At 38.4% G+C, this 17,626-nt stretch overlaps 2 protein-coding genes and 1 long non-coding RNA gene across 3 annotated transcripts in view; 1 reads left to right on the top strand and 2 right to left on the bottom strand.

Moving 5' to 3' along the window:
- Positions 1–1,741: 1,741 nt before the first annotated feature.
- LOC121740035 overlaps positions 1,742–17,626 on the bottom strand; it is a 21,743-nt gene continuing 5,858 nt past the window's right edge. Inside the window, exon 3 of the long non-coding RNA XR_006037526.1 lies at positions 1,742–1,753. This is a non-coding gene — a long non-coding RNA (uncharacterized LOC121740035). The remainder of the gene's footprint in view (positions 1,754–17,626) is intronic.
- LOC121740033 (coiled-coil domain-containing protein 97) lies at positions 4,670–5,785 on the bottom strand. Its single transcript, XM_042132728.1, has one exon. The coding sequence runs from the start codon at positions 5,710–5,712 to the stop codon at positions 4,678–4,680; it is 1,035 nt and encodes a 344-aa protein (XP_041988662.1). The 5' UTR covers positions 5,713–5,785; the 3' UTR covers positions 4,670–4,677.
- The window catches only part of LOC121740032 (ATP-binding cassette sub-family C member 10), a 24,951-nt gene continuing 14,703 nt past the window's right edge, over positions 7,379–17,626 (top strand). The window contains exons 1-11 of the mRNA XM_042132727.1: positions 7,379–8,152; positions 8,262–8,379; positions 8,866–9,024; positions 9,899–10,151; positions 11,120–11,284; positions 11,578–11,677; positions 12,104–12,341; positions 12,907–13,055; positions 13,921–14,040; positions 15,137–15,506; positions 16,209–16,331. Of these exons, the coding sequence (XP_041988661.1) occupies positions 7,541–8,152; positions 8,262–8,379; positions 8,866–9,024; positions 9,899–10,151; positions 11,120–11,284; positions 11,578–11,677; positions 12,104–12,341; positions 12,907–13,055; positions 13,921–14,040; positions 15,137–15,506; positions 16,209–16,331 (2,407 nt within the window). The 5' untranslated portion in view covers positions 7,379–7,540. The remainder of the gene's footprint in view (positions 8,153–8,261; positions 8,380–8,865; positions 9,025–9,898; positions 10,152–11,119; positions 11,285–11,577; positions 11,678–12,103; positions 12,342–12,906; positions 13,056–13,920; positions 14,041–15,136; positions 15,507–16,208; positions 16,332–17,626) is intronic.

Below are 17,626 nucleotides of genomic sequence, written 5' to 3'. Positions count from 1 at the left end.
CTGGTCCCTTTGTGTTTGTCTTATTAAATTTACATGTTATTCTAAAAGTGCAATAATCAAAAAATAATATAATTACAAAATTTTTACAAAGTCGCCATGGACAGTGTATGCAAGATGTAACAATTTAATCATAAACGAAATTTTAGGGTCTGGCTGACATTATACGAAATGCGTTATAAGATGAATGGGTATTCTCATATTTCTTGCTACGGATTTTTTACAACAAAACAAAAAAAATATAATGTAATAAATTACGTTCAATCGACAAAAACAAATAAGTATTTCCTTTAATATTGTAAATGAACAAAAATAAAAAAAAACTGCTAACTGTTATTAAAATATTATATTAATTGTGAGTTATAAGTACAAATTTTACGTAAGTTTTTAATTTCAATTCTGTAATAATTGAGCACATAGATTTTTGTAATCTGAAAACGTCTTCTCTAGGTGCTTGGACAGTTTTAGATTCGCCCGAGTCGTACAAGGTTTGTTCATAATTATTACATGTATATTATTATCGATGTCTTAAGGATCAGAGGAAAAAGTTTGATTTTAAAATAATAATAATGTGCTCGTTTCTTCGTGATAGTAGATGTGCTTGGTGTATACTGCATAAAACTATCCGCTTTTGACAATTATTTGTTTCATAACTATGACAATGACAATAACCGCGCAGGCTGTCGTCCGGCGCGCAATATTATGATACGTTACCTGGGAAACGACCTTGGCGAAAATCTGAATTGTCATATTTTAGTGTTCGAAAAGGAGCCAAATTTAAAACGGTTGAAGTATGGGAGTTACGTTTCCTTAGTTTTTATTATTCGTAGGTCATAATATTATGATGTAGGTACACAAGTATATAAAAGTATTAAATATAGTTTCCGTTGTTTGGTACCCGTAACACAAGCCCTTCAGGTAGGTACTTACCATGGGGCCAGATTAACGTGATGTGAAGTGTCCATAGATTTAAAAAAATAGTAAAAAAATTTAAAAATTGATTCACAATAATTATAATTAACCTCCATTACATATAAATTTTTAAGACAAAATCTTGAACGAGTTTCTACGAAACTATTTTGTTACGTATTATAACTTTATACAATTAATTGTATATTATTTACCCGATGCTCACTATACCGAGTAAATCATAGTTAATCTTGTTTCACGCTTGGAGAAAAACTACTTTTATTATTTCGTAGCGATTGTGAAATATGTCTGGTATTTCATAATGTAAGTACCTGTTCTACTTATAAAATATATATAAATTATTATTGTAAATGAAATAATTATAAGAATATATAATTGTACCTAAATGAAAAGACTCCACTTCATTTTGAATTACACAGTGATTTAAAGTGTGATCCTGCCAAATGTGGTTTATTCCAGAATCATAATTGTATAAACAATAAGTGTGATAAGTACTTTTAATACAATTTTTACATTATCCTATAACATGCGTTTTATCGAATAGCGGACAAACGAGCAAATAGATCGCCTGATAGTAAAGTGTCAGTATTTACTATTTGAGAAAGAAGCTCTAAAGCTCGCCGTAAAAATATACTTTGACTTAGAAATTAAAGTAACTTTAGATTATATAGAATAACAAAAATATACAAACAATATCCAATGCATTAATTAAGTCACTTCATACTTTTTTAAATAAATATTTTCAATTAGGTTTTAAACGTTTTTAAAAAAACTTCTTACCTCATATTTTATGGATGGAGAATTAAAAAAAAACACTTATACCTACCTAATTCTAACTTTACGAGATAAATAAAAAAAACACTTAAAACTTCCGCGACACGAAATAAGAATGAAAATTTACTTATACGGCTCCAGCCTTCAACACAACAATAAATATTAAAATCTATATTTACCAACCACTCCCACAACAATAAATATTTATAACTAAACAAAAATATCACTAGTTGACTTGAGGGCTCACCATGTTAACTGTCGTGAGGTCCGCACTACAGTGTCGGCGTCGGCGCGGGCTCGCGACGCGGCCAGCGTGTGTAAACACCGCGATATGGTGGTCGTGGAATGTTGGACAGTGGAGCTACAGGATGTAGCTAGCGAGTGCCGGCTTTTAACCGACTACAGCGAAAAATAACAGCTATGTTAGATTGGCTGTCTATAAGTGCGGCACTCAGAGATAATGATAATTAAACTCATGGGCGTACCCAGGATTTCAGCTAGAGGAGGGGCAGCTCATACCTGTTTCGAGAAGATGGTCAATCTGGTATACACGGCCGTAGCTAAGGGGGGGGGGGGGGGGGGGGGCATTGTAGGGCAATGCCCTACCTTAAAATCATAATGCCCTACCTTAAAAACACCAAAACCCAAGAAAATCAATCAATTATGATTTTTTTTTACTTGCGCCCTAGCTGTAACCAATGCTGCCCTACCTCAAATCTGACTCTAGTTACAGCCCTGCTGGTCATATTGAAACAAAAAAACAAAAAAAAGATATCCATTTCCAACACTTCATTTTGCGCAGAGTACCTAAGTAACACGTTTATTTCCACTTGCCAGGAAAATTGACGTTTATTTCATCTTCTAGGGGGCAGCTGCACCCCCCTGCCCCTACCTGGGTACGCCCATGATTAAACATCAATTTAATGTAGAGTTTGACAGATTATATATAGGGCTTATGTCAAAATCTTCATTTAATTACAGTTAGGTACCTAATTAATTTTCGTCTCTGAGGGCTGCAGTTAGCAACTAAGATTCGGCTTAAGAATTATTAACTATAACTAGCTCTACTAATTCTGCACCCTTTTTATGTTAAGGTAGAGTAGGTAGTCAGGTACTGTTGCTGTAGCTAAGTACTTACTAAAATCAATTCTACTTATATACAAGGACTTACTTACCTAAGTATTAGATACTTAAGTAGATGATGATTTTGGATTTCCATGAATCATGTAAACATAATAAAACCCTGCGAATCTTTAAGTCAGTCTAGGTTCTAAATATGTGCCATCTTTCACTCTCAACTTGGATAGCCCTAATTTAGTTACATATTATATTATTAGGATTTGACCAAAAGTAGATCGTGAATTCGTGAGTGGATTCAAGAGCGACTTCCAAAAAAGAGGTTTCTCAATTCGACCGTATATTCAATTTTATGTTACATTTTTTTAAAGGAATAGATCGGAGACTGTGGCATATTTTATATTTTGTAATAATTGTGTGTGATATGGCAATTGGCAGCCAGCGCGTGAAGTCTGCGTGTCGGATGTCTGAAATGTGATGGATACTTGTGACCACCGCGCCGCGCCGGCGTCGAGAAGCGACCTGTATAATGTATTACTGTATTGTGTGCTAATACAGCTTGTCTGGTACGTTGTCAATATATTACCACCTTTATTTAGCCTGGTTGCTAAATGTCCCGGTAGCTGGAAAGGGGTATGAATATTTTTGTATGGAGCCTGGCCGACCTACTGTCCGCTAAATATGTTTTTTCGCGTTCACGTATATTTTTTTCACGAATATTCGTGAACGCAAAAAAACACATTTAGCGAAAGTAGGTCAGCCAAAATCTTCATACTCCAATAGTTTGTGACAAATTTTCTTAGGTGACCTGCCATGCCAATTGCCATGTTATATTTTCTTCTTATACAATGCAAGAAAAGTTTAAAACCACTTTTTGATACGGAGGCATATCTACACAGTAGGTAATTATTAGATAAGTACATTGGAAATATGCTAATAAATAATATGGAAATTAGCCATGTCTAGATCTTAAAGCGCTATCTAAGTATAATTTAATATTTTTAAAGGAATCGGGATAAATATTTGATGTAGACGAATTAATTAAAAAGAGACTGCCTATACCGCTACAACAGGGGATCTCAAACTTTTTAGAAAGGCGCACCCAATTTGAGCGTCCCAGCCTAGGTCTCTACGTCTCCTTATCCGGCCGCGTGTAACGTGTTGGACAACGCATCTATTGTTGTACACTATTAATTGTTTTAACTTTTTATGCAGCGCCGTTACGTTTGTTGTGTAACAACGTTGTGTCATAGATTTCTATTAAACCAATTTGTTAATAATATTCGGCGATCTTTGTTTTCTATAAAAATGACGTGCTGATGATTGATGAAGAGGATCATGATACATGAAAAACAAAGACTGCTGACAATAGGAATACAATTTTAAGTTCATTCATCAGTTATCAACTCCCAAGCGGTCGAATTCGACCGCGATAACAATAGAATAACAAAAGACTGCCAAGAATCCGTGATCGAGGGATTGTAGTCTTTTACCTAATAATATATTTAACTAAATGACGCCTGCAACTCCATTGCGCCAAAACTCGTTTTTCGCGGCGGAACCGTACATTTTTTCGGGATAAAAGTATCCTATGTCCTTTCCCGGGACTCAAAGTATCTCCATGCCAAATTTTAGTAAAATCGGTCCAGCGGTTTGGGCGTGAAGAGGTAACAGACAGACAGACAGACACACTTTAGCATTTATAATATTAGTATGGAAGTATGGATTTACTTAATAATAAAAGTTATCAAAGCATATCACAATATAAGCCTGTGTTCTTTTTTTTTTAAGTAGATGGTTATGTTATCCATGTATTACTCATTTTATTTTTAGATTTCAGTAATAAAGAAATTCATAATCCTTTATTTGTTAAAAGTGGTATTAAATAAAAGTCAGTTATTACTGATTTAGTTTATTTTCAATATGTGTCATGAACTCATCTAGAGGGTCAACAGCTGAGCTGTCACTGGATTGTTTTCTTCCGTATTCGTTAATCAGCTTCATATGTTCCTCCAAGTTGTTGCTGTCATTGTCTTCCGAATCAAAATACCTGTCCTCTGCATCTCTAGATATCTGCTCCAAATCATCATACTCCTCATTATTATCAACCGTAGAGTAGTCAAACTCCATATCGTGGCCCTCTATAAAGCTGCTGTACATTTCTTGTAAAAATTCCTCTCTTAGTAAGTTTCTTTCGTTTGCATTTATCATTGATTCGAGCCTCGGCTCGGGTATGTGACTGGGTTGGGTATCGGGTTCATCAAAATCGCCCCATCTCTTCTCTTTCATACTGGAAGAAGGTGCTACTTTTTCCGTTATATGGTCCTCTGAGTCGGGAAGGTGTAAATCTTCAAGCATACTCTGTATATTTCTCTTCTCCCTCATTTCATTTCTCTCCACAGATTCCAGGATGACTTTTAAAAATGAGTCGTTTTCCGTGTCCATGCCGTCTCGCTCCTGTAATTCCTCATTGGTCAGGTACTGCCCCACGAGTTGCTCGTACAACAGGGGGTTGCGGTACATCATTTGTTTATCGCTGAAGTAGTCTGTACTGCTTTTTAGCCTTTGGAGAGCTTTGAAACGCCTATTCCGTATCCTCTTAATAGTTTGCTCCTTTGAATGATAAAGTTTCAAATGATTTATGCACTCTTGAAAATGAGCATTATGTTTGAGATGCGGCAGGTTCTCGAAGTAGCTTATGTGATTGGGCGAGCAATACTTTCCGAATTGAGTTAAGAATTGTGTCGGTGACTGTTCGTAGAGTTTTATAGCGGCGCTTATGTTTTCTTTAGTATTAGCTTTTTGTTCGTTAACGTGAGAGTGTAGAAATGAAATATTTACACAGCGAACCAGATAGTCAATAATATCATGAATTGGATCAATTTCACTCTGACCATCGTCGCAGTCAGACATGTTGTTACAGTCGCTAGTCATTCTAAAGGTTTCTTTCAAATTTAGAATGAAGAAATCAATAAAATAACATTTAATTTAGAGGTAATTGTTTAAATACAAAAATCGACAAAACACTTTTCCAATTGTCATTTGTCAGTTGTCAAATCTGACAGTGACTGTCAGTGACAAGTGCATTTTTTTTTCATATAATGGCACTTCAGCTATAACCATGGCCAGTGTCGAGTATAATATTATGGCGGGAAAACAATATTCTTTATACAATTTTTTCTATATTATCGTCAGGTCAGTCAGGTCTAAAGTCTAGTCAAAGTCCAAGTATAAAGTCAATACAGTCAAGAAGTCAAGTCGGTCGATTCAGTAAAGTGGTAGGACGCTTTACTGAAACTTTAATGGGAGTTTTGGAGGGAACACAAAAGAGCACGTTTCTGGTTATTACATCACTCTCCTACACTTGTGGACGATAACGAATATTTAATGGTTAATATCCTACCAATATTACACATTAAAAACCCAGATAACACAATTTTAGGAAAATAATATAAAAACACAACATCACTCTTTCACATTCTTTCAAAAACTCCCAAGTGCAATTTTTCAAGTTGCCAAGAAAAAAAAAGTGCATTTTTTTTATATTATAACACTTCAGCTATTCAACCATGGCCAGTGTCGAGTATATTATGGCGGGAAAACAATGTTCTTCAATAATCAATACAGTCAAGAAGTCAAGTCGGTCGATTCATTAAAGTGGTTTTACTGAAACTTTCGATGGAGTTTTGGAGGGAACACAAAATAGTACGTTTCTGGATATTACATCACTTTCCTACACTTGTGCACGATATCGAATGTCTAATGGTTAATATCCTACCAATATTACACATTAAAACCCAGTTATACAGTTATAACACAATTTTAGGAAAAAAATATATTTAAACACAACATCATGCTCTTTCACACTCCCGGCAAAACTACAAGTCAAAATTTTATCGTATCAAAAACGTGTAATTATTAGCATTTTCGGCATTGGAACTGCCCCGGGGCAGGGCAGGCAGATGCCAGGGCCCAGGGCAGGCCGAATGGATACGGAAATAGCCGAACAAAATTGATGATTCACTAGTATAATACTTAGTAGTTGTTAATTTAAACTTAAAAGGCCCATTCACGGCAGGACTGCACGGCAGTCCTGCCGTGAATGGGCCTCACTGATTCGTTCACACTCGGTGTTTCCGGCTGGCAACACCCAGTGTGAACCAATCAGTGGGGCCCATTCACGGCAGGACTGCCGTGCAGTCCTGCCGTGAATGGGCCCTTTTAGGCTATTTTCGTATCCGTTCGGCCTGTCCTGCTGCAAATAGCTGCTAGATGCTGAAAACGCTTCAAGTATGTGGCAAAGTATATCCCCGGTGTCTTCTTCTTCTTCTTCTTTTGGCGTAAGCCTCCCCATTTAGGAGTTGCCAGCGTCAGAGTTGAGGCGAAAAATGTGAACAGTTATATCTTATAACGAAAACTGTTTGGCATGCAGTGGGCACGGGTGAATGCCCGGTGTCGGTGCCAAAAGCCAATAAAAAAAAACCTCAGTCAGGTCAACTGTCAAGTGTCAAGTGTCAACATGTCAAAAAGTTTTCGACACGAAATTGCAATTTGCAAATTGTACTATTGTTTCGAAAAAATCATTGAAAAATAGATTATAGATTGCTTGAGATTAAAATTATTTTATGATAACAGTACGTATATCACTTCAACATAAATAAGATGTGGGAAGTAATGTGATAGTGAAAATAAAACCTTGCGTATATGTATTGTACTGATGTTTATTTTTGTAAAGTAAATAATCTGTTATGCACAGTAGAAGATGAATGTGTTTAGCAACTGGACGTGGAGGTGGGAGGATGTATGTGGCCCGGGTGGCCTACGACCATGGAACGAAACCACGAAAGACTTCAGCATGTGTTTCCAAGAGCTGTTCCTGCATGTTCCCGTTTATTTCATTTTCGCCATATCTTCCAGCTATTACATCGGCTTGAGAAGGAATTGGGTAATACGAGAAAAGACGCAGGAGCGAGCAATAATGTTCCGAAGTTTCGCTGTCCTTGCACTGGTCTTCACCCCAATAATTCAGATTTACGTATTACTGACCAACAATAAGTCTGCTCTAGTCCCTATCGACTACTTCTCCGCCGGAGCCTGCTCTCTGTGTTGGGTTGCCCACTTCTCTTACGTGTTGGTGCTGAAGCACAGACTGGGTCAGAGTGCTCGAGGGCCAATATTTCAGCTGCTGCTCTGGGGCGTTACTGTTATACTCAACGTAATAGCTCTAAGAAGTAACATTATTTCAGGCGAAAGTCTGTCATTTGAGGTTGCAAATTTGTGTTTTCATGCTGTATACTTTTTGACATTACTGCCATCCAGTGACTCCAGACCGACATACTACTCCCAGTGTCTTGTAGGATCACAACATAGACATGTAAGTGATTTTATGATAACACCCCTCTTTTTTGTCGGGGGTTAAAAATGTATCTGTGTATCAGTTAAAGTAGGGCTTATCACATTTTTAATTTTTTTCTTGTTTTTAGAATGAATACACTCCCCTGCTGCCTGGAATTGACGAGGATGTGTTGGGGACTGCGATGCAAGATGCCAATATATTCTCTAAAATAGCATTCTGCTGGGTCAATCCACTGCTCAAGAAAGGTAAACAGTAACATATGTGCAGAGGCCAAGTTTATAAACATTATGTAATTGAGGCTGTGACTCATGAAGTTGACACCATATTATCTTGTTTTAATATTGGTACTGACTACTGAGTCATCAGCATCTGCATTTATTACATATTTGTTGAGGTTCTTCCCCCATATTTTAACTTGTTGAAAGGAAAAGTTATAAAATGATTTACATTAAAATATGATGAGTAAGTTATTTTTATACTTAACCTTGAATCAATGAAAAAAAAAAAAAAAAAAAAAATATATATATATATATATATATATATATATATATATATATATATATATATTGAATTGATTTATTAATTTTGGAGCTCCATAAAAGTAAACAGTATAGCACATACACTAAATAAAATGATATCCTCAGGATTTTATATTTGCACACACAAAATTACAGGCAACAACGTAACAAGTAACTTTAAAATTATTACTAAACTAATTTACTGTTTTCAAGGATATGAAAACAAGTTGAATGACCTTGAAGAACTGTTTGACTTGCCACCACAGTACAGATGTTCGTATGTCGGGGCTCGAATAGACAGAGCTCTCATAGGCAATGTGGACAACTACCAACAGTTTGCTGAAGTTCCTCACGAACCTTTTATAGGTTCAGGTAAGTTTTATAATTAAACTTTTTAATCGGGACTTAACGCGACTTATTTAAGTAGTAATGCTACTACGAGTACATACTTTTTCTCGACGTTTCGGCCGTGTTGCAACGGCCGTGGTCACGAGGGGACTGCAGGAGCGCGACGTCTTCGTTTGCACCGGGCGGTCGGTTCTACGACTACCCTCGAATTGTCCAATATTTGTGTTCCAATACACTGAAAGTCAGTAGGTTCACTGCGACACACAACACTAACTGTATCCGGGTTTACACTTATAGACAGAGGTGACACACGCGGTTTGCACTTATTGATCACTGGATTCCAGGCGGGCGACAATTTAAATCCGTCCTCACGATTGAAATTTTTGTACTTTTTAATTTCAATTTTGATTGACAATTGAAATTGAAATTAAAAAGTACAAAAATTTCAATCGTGAGGACGGATTTAAATTGTCGCCCGCCTGGAATCCAGTGATCAATAAGTGCAAACCGCGTGTGTCACCTCTGTCTATAAGTGTAAACCCGGATACAGTTAGTGTTGTGTGTCGCAGTGAACCTACTGACTTTCAGTGTATTGGAACACAAATATTGGACAATTCGAGGGTAGTCGTAGAACCGACCGCCCGGTGCAAACGAAGACGTCGCGCTCCTGCAGTCCCCTCGTGACCACGGCCGTTGCAACACGGCCGAAACGTCGAGAAAAAGTATGTACTCGTAGTAGCATTACTACTTAAATAAGTCGCGTTAAGTCCCGATTAAAAAGTTTAATTATAATGCAACGCGAAAGTTTAAAATGTTAAGTTTTATAATAATGGTGTAAGATTTATTATAGGAATTGTTTTGCCTTAAATGACTTTAATGTAACAAACTTTTTGTGTAGGCTATGGTGCTACAGGAGAAACTAGACCAGAAAACATATCAACACCTGTGACGCCAACATCCAGAGTGCTGGTGCGGCCTCAGAGGCGACAGAATGTGTCGCTCCTGCGTGCCCTACACACCTGCTTTGGATTCCAATTCTATGCAATCGGACTGCTTAAGCTTGTGTCTGATATGGCCGGATTCGCTGGACCCATGCTCTTGAACAAACTAGTGATATTTGTTGAAGATACAAGCATTGATCAGCATATGGGGTGAGCGATTTAATTGCTTTGTGTCGCTAGATTTTTTTATTGTATTTTATTTATGGGATATTTGGTTTTTTAGATGTTGTTGTCGTTCAATTTTAACTTTCAAAAAATTCCTGTGTTTAAAATTTAGTTTGAGGATGTGGACTCTACAAACAAACTTGATGGACGTTGTTCGAAGAGTCCACATCCTGAGGATGCTCCGGAGATGGGGCGAAACGCGGGCCCAGGTTTTCAACCTGCATGGTGGTGAGGGGCCTTGCACGGATTTGCCAACATTATTGCTTGTGTGGTGGTGGTGTTTGCAGGTTCTTGCATGCGAGTGTACGCATAGGCAGTGTGGAAGAGGAGGGAGGTGCTGTGTGCATGCCTATGTGTACACTCACTCATTCACTTAAAGGTTCAGGTTTATTTTGCGGAATATTGCTAAAAATAATAACAAATTAAAATTTAAGCTATGGATAACGCCTGATTCTATTAACAATTCCTGGGCTATTATGATTTAGTTATAAAAGTAAATGGTACACTGGGAGCTAAATATAAGTATTACATTGCTCCCAGTAGATCTATTGTATACCAATTATTGCGCGTATTGTATAACTTTTGTGTGGATATATTTCGTAAATATTATTGTATGTTGCTCCCTAAGATTTTCACATTGAGTTTTGTTCTCTAGTTGAGTTCTCAATTCAACTAAAAAAAATGTATCCGGCCGCCGAGGCTTGATGCGGAAATTCGATGCATGAAATGTTACTAATGTGTTCCCAGTCTTAAAGTTGGAATTGGTTAGAAGTGTAGCGTGCCCTTGCAGAGCGTAATTAAATTTGTTTGGGGCCCTCAGGATTCAGGAAGGGTAACTTACGTACGTTGGGGGACCCCATGGCACGGGCCCCATATAATTCATACGGCAGATACGGCAATAGCTACGCCCCTGAATTAGTAGAATCGGGGTACTGATCCAAACATTCTATCAGCTACCTATACGCGCTGACGCTGCTGGGCGTGACGCTGACGTCGATGATATTCAACGTGCACTTCAACTGGCTGATGTCGGTGATCGGCATCAAGATGCGTGGCGCCATCGTGTCCACGGTGCTGCGGAAGACGCTCAGTGTTACGTCCACGGAGCTGACTGCCAGGTTCTTCTTTTTTACCAATTTAAGCTACGGGATTATCACCCATATTTTTTTTATTTTTTACTAGACGCTCGCAACTCTGTTGCGCAGAAATTCGTTTATCGCGCGGGAATCGCACATTTTTCCGGAATAAAAAGTCTATGTCCTTTCCGGGCACCCAAAATACCTCCATACCAAATATCAGCAAAATCGGTTGAGCAGTTTCGGTGTGAAGAGGTAACAGATAGACAAACACACACACATACACACACACACATTGATTGGAATGTGCCAAGGATTTTTTTTTTTAATGCCAGGTTCAGTGTGGGGGAGGTGACGAATTTCATGTCCACAGACACGGACAGGATCGTCAACAGCTGTCCCAGCTTCCACGCACTCTGGAGTATACCATTGCAGGTAAGGTGTCGACTCTCCAGATTACTTTTGGGGCATAAGAATGATGATGATAATTAATTATAATAATTTAATAGAAAAAAGTTATAGAAAATAAAATAGTTAATTGTTTTAATTTATTTAAGCATTAGATAACATAGTAAATAAATATCTACAGTCAATTATTATTCTTTAAAAATCCTTGTAATAGTTACTATTTTGGAATCTGCTGTCATACTTTACTTACCTAACAACACACAAGCGCACATAATATCACAAATAAATATATTGATATTTAAAAAAAACTGCTAAACTGCAAAGATGTAACTTTTTTTTGCTGATTTTGTGTTGAAATAGTTCAACTTATGTTTTTGGCTATTAGTTTAAGGCGTTACTGTTGCTTATTTTTATTATCTATATTTACTAATATTTAAATATATATCTTCGCAGCTCACCATAACCCTGTTTCTGCTGTACCAACAAGTGGGGGTGTCCTTCTTAGCGGGCGTGGCCTTCTCCGTCGTCCTCATTCCCGTCAACAAGGCCATAGCGAACAAGATCGGCGAGTTGAGCACGGAGCTGATGCGGCACAAGGACGCCAGGGTCAGCCTGGTGGGGGAACTGCTGCGGGGCATCCGCGCGGTCAAACTGCACGTGTGGGAGGACTACTTCATTGAGCGGATATCCGGTGAGTCTTTTGAATGTTAGTTGAAGTTTTGCTTGCGTTAATCTTCGTTTATTAAAAAGTGAAGTTACACACAGCCTTAGCGGGCCCCTTGACAATCAATTTTATTCCGCAATATCACTCGCAATATTGATTGAACAACTTATTTGACAATAAGTTGCCTAACCTAACCAATACGTGATATTGCACAATAAAATTGATCGTCAAGGGGCCCGCTTAGCAGTAGGTACGTATACAGTGTGAATAGAAACGCACATTCCTAATAATTAAGTTAAATTTTTTTCAACAACATAGTCCGCTGATGCACTTAATAGTCCATTTATTGACCCTTCGTTGTAGCTTCAGTCAGTCGCTGACTGTGTTTCCCTAGCGCACGCAAATCTTGTTTACGTGTAGTAGTGGTAAAGAGATAAAAATATTATATTGCCGTTATACATCTATCGGCCTCGTTCACTGAAATGTTTCTGACGCATCTTGTGGTTATGATCATGACCAATGTTTAAGTGGCTGAACTGGCATATCAGAAACAATAGAGGTAATTTGAATACGTTGTTTTTTTTTCTTGCAGTGGCCCGGAGCTCGGAGATGCGGTACCTGCGCGCGCGCAAGTATCTGGACGCGGTGTGCGTGGTGCTGTGGGCGACCACGCCCGTGCTCGTCGCCGCGCTGACGCTCGGCACGCACGCGCTGCGCGGGATCGACCTCGACGCGCCCACGGTATGTAATTGAACCACATAATACGTGTACGTTAACACTGAGTGTTATAAGCCTCTGTAAAATAAAAAGATAAAAAAATACGTATTTTTTTTTACGTATCCGATAAGGACAGCCACTGTTTAAGTAAAAGGTCTATATTATAATTTTTGATCGTTTTATAAGCGACTTGTATACTGACCACCGTATCATTATACACAATGTCATGTTGTACAAAATAGAGTTCTAATGTGTTTACAAACAAATTCCGCCAAAACGTTGCGTCGCTATTCTGACTGGCCGATATTACTGTTACGGTCGCGTAGCTATTTACGGACTACCGTCTTCGATCTCTAATATACAAGATACACAGTCCCATACAAAACCTCTCGAAAATCTGTCGCCGAGTAAAAGTGTTTAAAAAAGTATACATTTATCTAAAATCAACCTGATTAATAGTTACTAAAGATCTTTTTATAAAACAATGTACAATGTGTGTTAACAAAGCAATAAATTTTTACGAACGACGCACACTTCAAACTAAATTCAACCATCCGCGATTTTTACAATTGTTGAACGAGCACTGGGACATGTTTCCCAGCGGAGCGTTCGAGCACTACTAAATCGAAAGTCCACCAGAATGTTGCGTTTGGTGCTCTTTTAGTTAGGTCGTTTTTTGCCGCGGACTGTGTGTCTTGTATATTAGTGATCGAAGACTACCGTACTGTTTTATGACGTAAGATTTTATGGGATTTGTCAGTGATTATAAATCACTAATCAGTTTCGGACAAATATTATGGTTTATATTGCCTTATCTGATATAGGCGCAAACCTAGCTATATTTTTATGATTATGCTCGATGGTTTTATCCGGAACATTTTTCCACCAGGTGTTTACGACAGTGGCTCTGATCAACATGCTGATATCGCCGCTCAACGCCTTCCCCTGGGTGCTCAACGGCCTCACTGAAGCTTGGGTTTCCATTAAGCGCATACAGAAACTACTAGATGTGAGTTGTGTCCATATTATCCATACTTCCATACTAATATTATAAATGAGAAAGTGTTTCTGTCTGTCTATCTGTCTATATGTCTGTCTGTTACCTCTTCACGCCCAAACCGATTTTGCTAAAATTTGGCATACCTTGAGTCCAGGGAAAGGACATAGGATAGTTTTTGTCCCGGAAAAATGTACGTTTCGCTCGCGACAAATGAGTTTTGGTGCAACGGTGTTGCGGACGTTATATAGTATTTATTAAGTAAGAGTTGTTTAAAGTACGGTCGCTGAACGGTGAATAAGTATAACTGTTTTGCATCCTTGAGCTTATCTATGGTTCAACAATAATTTATTCTTCAAAAAAATGTATTCTGTATGTACACAGAATAATCATGAAAGTTGCCTTATTTATAGTAACATCCTAATATAGAAATCGAATAACAAGCTAAACATTGAGAATACGTAAATGTTAATAGTGTGACAGACAGACAGACGCTGGAGAGATTGTAAACAGACGTCTGTGTCGGCGACCCTCGCACCCTCGCCGGATTAGCGGTCAACCGCGCGGCTCCGGTTACACGCTATTGTCTAGTGGTAGTGTCTAGACGATAAATATTATATATCATATATTATAGTATCGTTCCGTGACCGATAGGTCCTCATTTTTAACCGACTTCAAAAAAAGGAGCTATGAATTCGACCCGTATGTATGCAACATACGGGTCAAATTCATACCCTCAACTGCTAACATTTCGTATATGTTAATCTTAATCAGCGTCTGAACAAATATTATTCCAAATTTCAAAAGTGTATATGTATGTATGTATGTACGTATGTTTGTTTTTATTATGTTTGTGTTCGCATATCTACGGAACTACAAGTATTTAAGTAATTATTTTTTGTTGTATTAGGGTATTGTTCAACTTAGGGAATACAACAGTTTTCATCAAAATCGATTCAGTAGTTTTTGAAATAGAGATTTTTTTATTCTCAATTACGTACAATTTTGAAGTCCATTTATCTTCTTAAAATACTATTATTTTTATTGACCACAGTGGTGATTGTAGTAATTATAGAAGTGACGAATATTAATAGAAATATTATTCCAGCTGCCGGACAGCGATTTCGAGAGCTACTTCGACCGCCTCAACACAAACAAGGACGAGGACAAGGTCCTCATATTCAAAAATGCAACATTTTCGTGGGCGAAACCCTCCGTTCGCCCCAAGCCCGCGAAGGAGAAGAAGAACAAGGGAAAATCCACAAAGAAGCTGTCAAAGCGACAGCACGCCGATACCACTTCTGAAGCACAAAGTACGGAGCCCTTCTGTCTCCAGGATATATCCCTGGAGGTGGGGAAGGAGGAGTTGCTGGGTGTCGCGGGGCCGGGGGGAAGCGGGAAGACATCCTTCCTCCTCGCGATAGTCGGGGAGATGATCAAGAAACGCGGAGATATCCAGATACCGGAGTATATCAACAGTGAGTATTAATAAAACGTTATTTTTAAGCCTGATTAAGAAAATGAAATCCATTGAGTAGGACTATTCCGTCACAACAGCAAAACAAGGAAAATCGGCCAAGTGCGAGTTGGACTCGCGCACGAAGGGTTTTCTGTACCACTCACTATAAAGCAAAAATAGGAAAAAATGTGTTTTTTTATTATTAATTGTTTAAGTATAAATAAAACTGAGTCTTTTGTGAACTTTTCAGGTGGCTAACAGTTATTATTATCATTGATACCGAGAAAAAAATGTTAATAAATTCACGTTTGTTGTATGGGTGCCCTTAAATATTAGATTTATTTTGTTTTTAGTATTTGTTGTTAAAGCGGCAATAGAAATACATAATCTGTAAAAATTTTAACCCTATTACCGTTTGAGTTACAGCCTGGAGACAGACAGACAGACGTACAGACATCGAAGTCTCAGTAATAGGGTCCCGTTTTTACCCTGTGGGTACGGAACCTTAAAAAATGAATTTAAATATCTTGCACATTGCACTCTAACAATATATTTTTGGGTTCTAAATGAGCTATGAACGTAAAACATAAATTTTAAAATCATGAATTGCCTTAACAATAAAAACTACAAAAAGCTTGTTTCAGTGTGACACTTAAACTTATATGTCATATCATGGGATATACTCCAGTATATTGTCTCATCGTTATTTGTCCCTTTACAGGTTTCGGGTACGTATCGCAGGAGCCGTGGCTGATCCGCGGCACAATCCGCGACAACATCTTGTTCGGCCGACCATACGACGAGGCCAAGTTCAAGGCCGTCGTCGACGCCTGCGCACTCACAGGTGAGACCTTATCTATTATACAAGCTATGAAAATAATCTTCATATTGATACGGCTGTCAGTTAAGCTTCGTGCTTTTACGGCCGTTCCCAATATTTGATCTATCTCTGGTTTTGCCATACTAGAGATAGGAATAGATCACAATTGACATAAAATATATGTCTCTAATGTTCGTTCGTTCGTGCCCCAACAAAGATAAGGACAATTTTAAAACGGTTTAAAGCTGCCTTCGTTATAAAAAAACCCTCCGACCACTCCACGGGCTCCCCTGACTGTCCAACGTGTAAGACTAAAATGGAGCAACTCATTTTAACAACTAGGTATGGATAGTTTAAATATAGGACAGTTAAACCTCCATAATAACTAGCACGCGACTTTAGAGTTAGAAAAGTTAGTTTCTGATTACAATTTAGACTTAGTACTTGTTCAAGAACAATATCAACTCGCGTCGTCTCGGTCGAAAATGATACAAATTAATAACGTAGCTCGCGCGGGTATATACACACCTCAGTCCAGATTTTCAATCACGGTCTTAACTAACCTTTCGACGTCGCACTATGCGGTAGCCGAGGCGTGTCCTCAGTTTAGACTTTACGTTGTAAGCTGCTACTTTCAGTACTCGGATTCCGTAAGCCCCCATTACATCAACTTCGACGCGTATTACAATCTCTTGCGGGTAATAAAATCATTATAGGCGCCGACGTCAATGCATCCTCGCCCTTATGGCACGGCCAGCTTAGGTACACTGACCGCGACCGACGTACCGCAGAAGACTTTATTGCGGAGTTTAAGCTCCATATTCATAACACCTCCGATGCACCACCTACCTTTAGTAGCCCTACGGGCGAATCGTCGATTGACGTCACGCTATCTAGCGCGTACGTCCAGATTAGGAATTGGCGTGTCCTTCACGATGCGTCATGTAGTGATCACCGCTTACTGGTGTACGAGTTTTCTCGTGCGGTCCCGAGTGATACCGTAGTCAATTCTAATGACTATAAATACAATGTTAAGAACGGCGATTGGAAATTATTCCGCTCCCTCATTACCGCTCATGCCGGAGACTTCACTCGGCCGGATTTAAACGTCAATGAGTGCGCGGAAATTATGACAAACACATTTGTTTACTGTGCCGATGTAGCCTTGGGTCGTAGACCTCTTAAAAAAGATCACAACTGTAAATGGTGGAACAGTAAACTTCTTAATCTTCGTCGAGAATTTAGAAGGGCCAGGCGCAAAATTAATAATCTTAGTAAATCTGGCCTCGACCGTTCGGATGATAATTATATAATTAGTT

This window comes from Aricia agestis, chromosome 2, assembly GCF_905147365.1.
Source record: "Aricia agestis chromosome 2, ilAriAges1.1, whole genome shotgun sequence".
In the NCBI taxonomy this organism is placed as follows: domain Eukaryota; kingdom Metazoa; phylum Arthropoda; class Insecta; order Lepidoptera; family Lycaenidae; genus Aricia; species Aricia agestis.
Note: the sequence above shows the minus strand (reverse complement) of the source record. Positions and strands in the feature narration are given on the sequence as shown.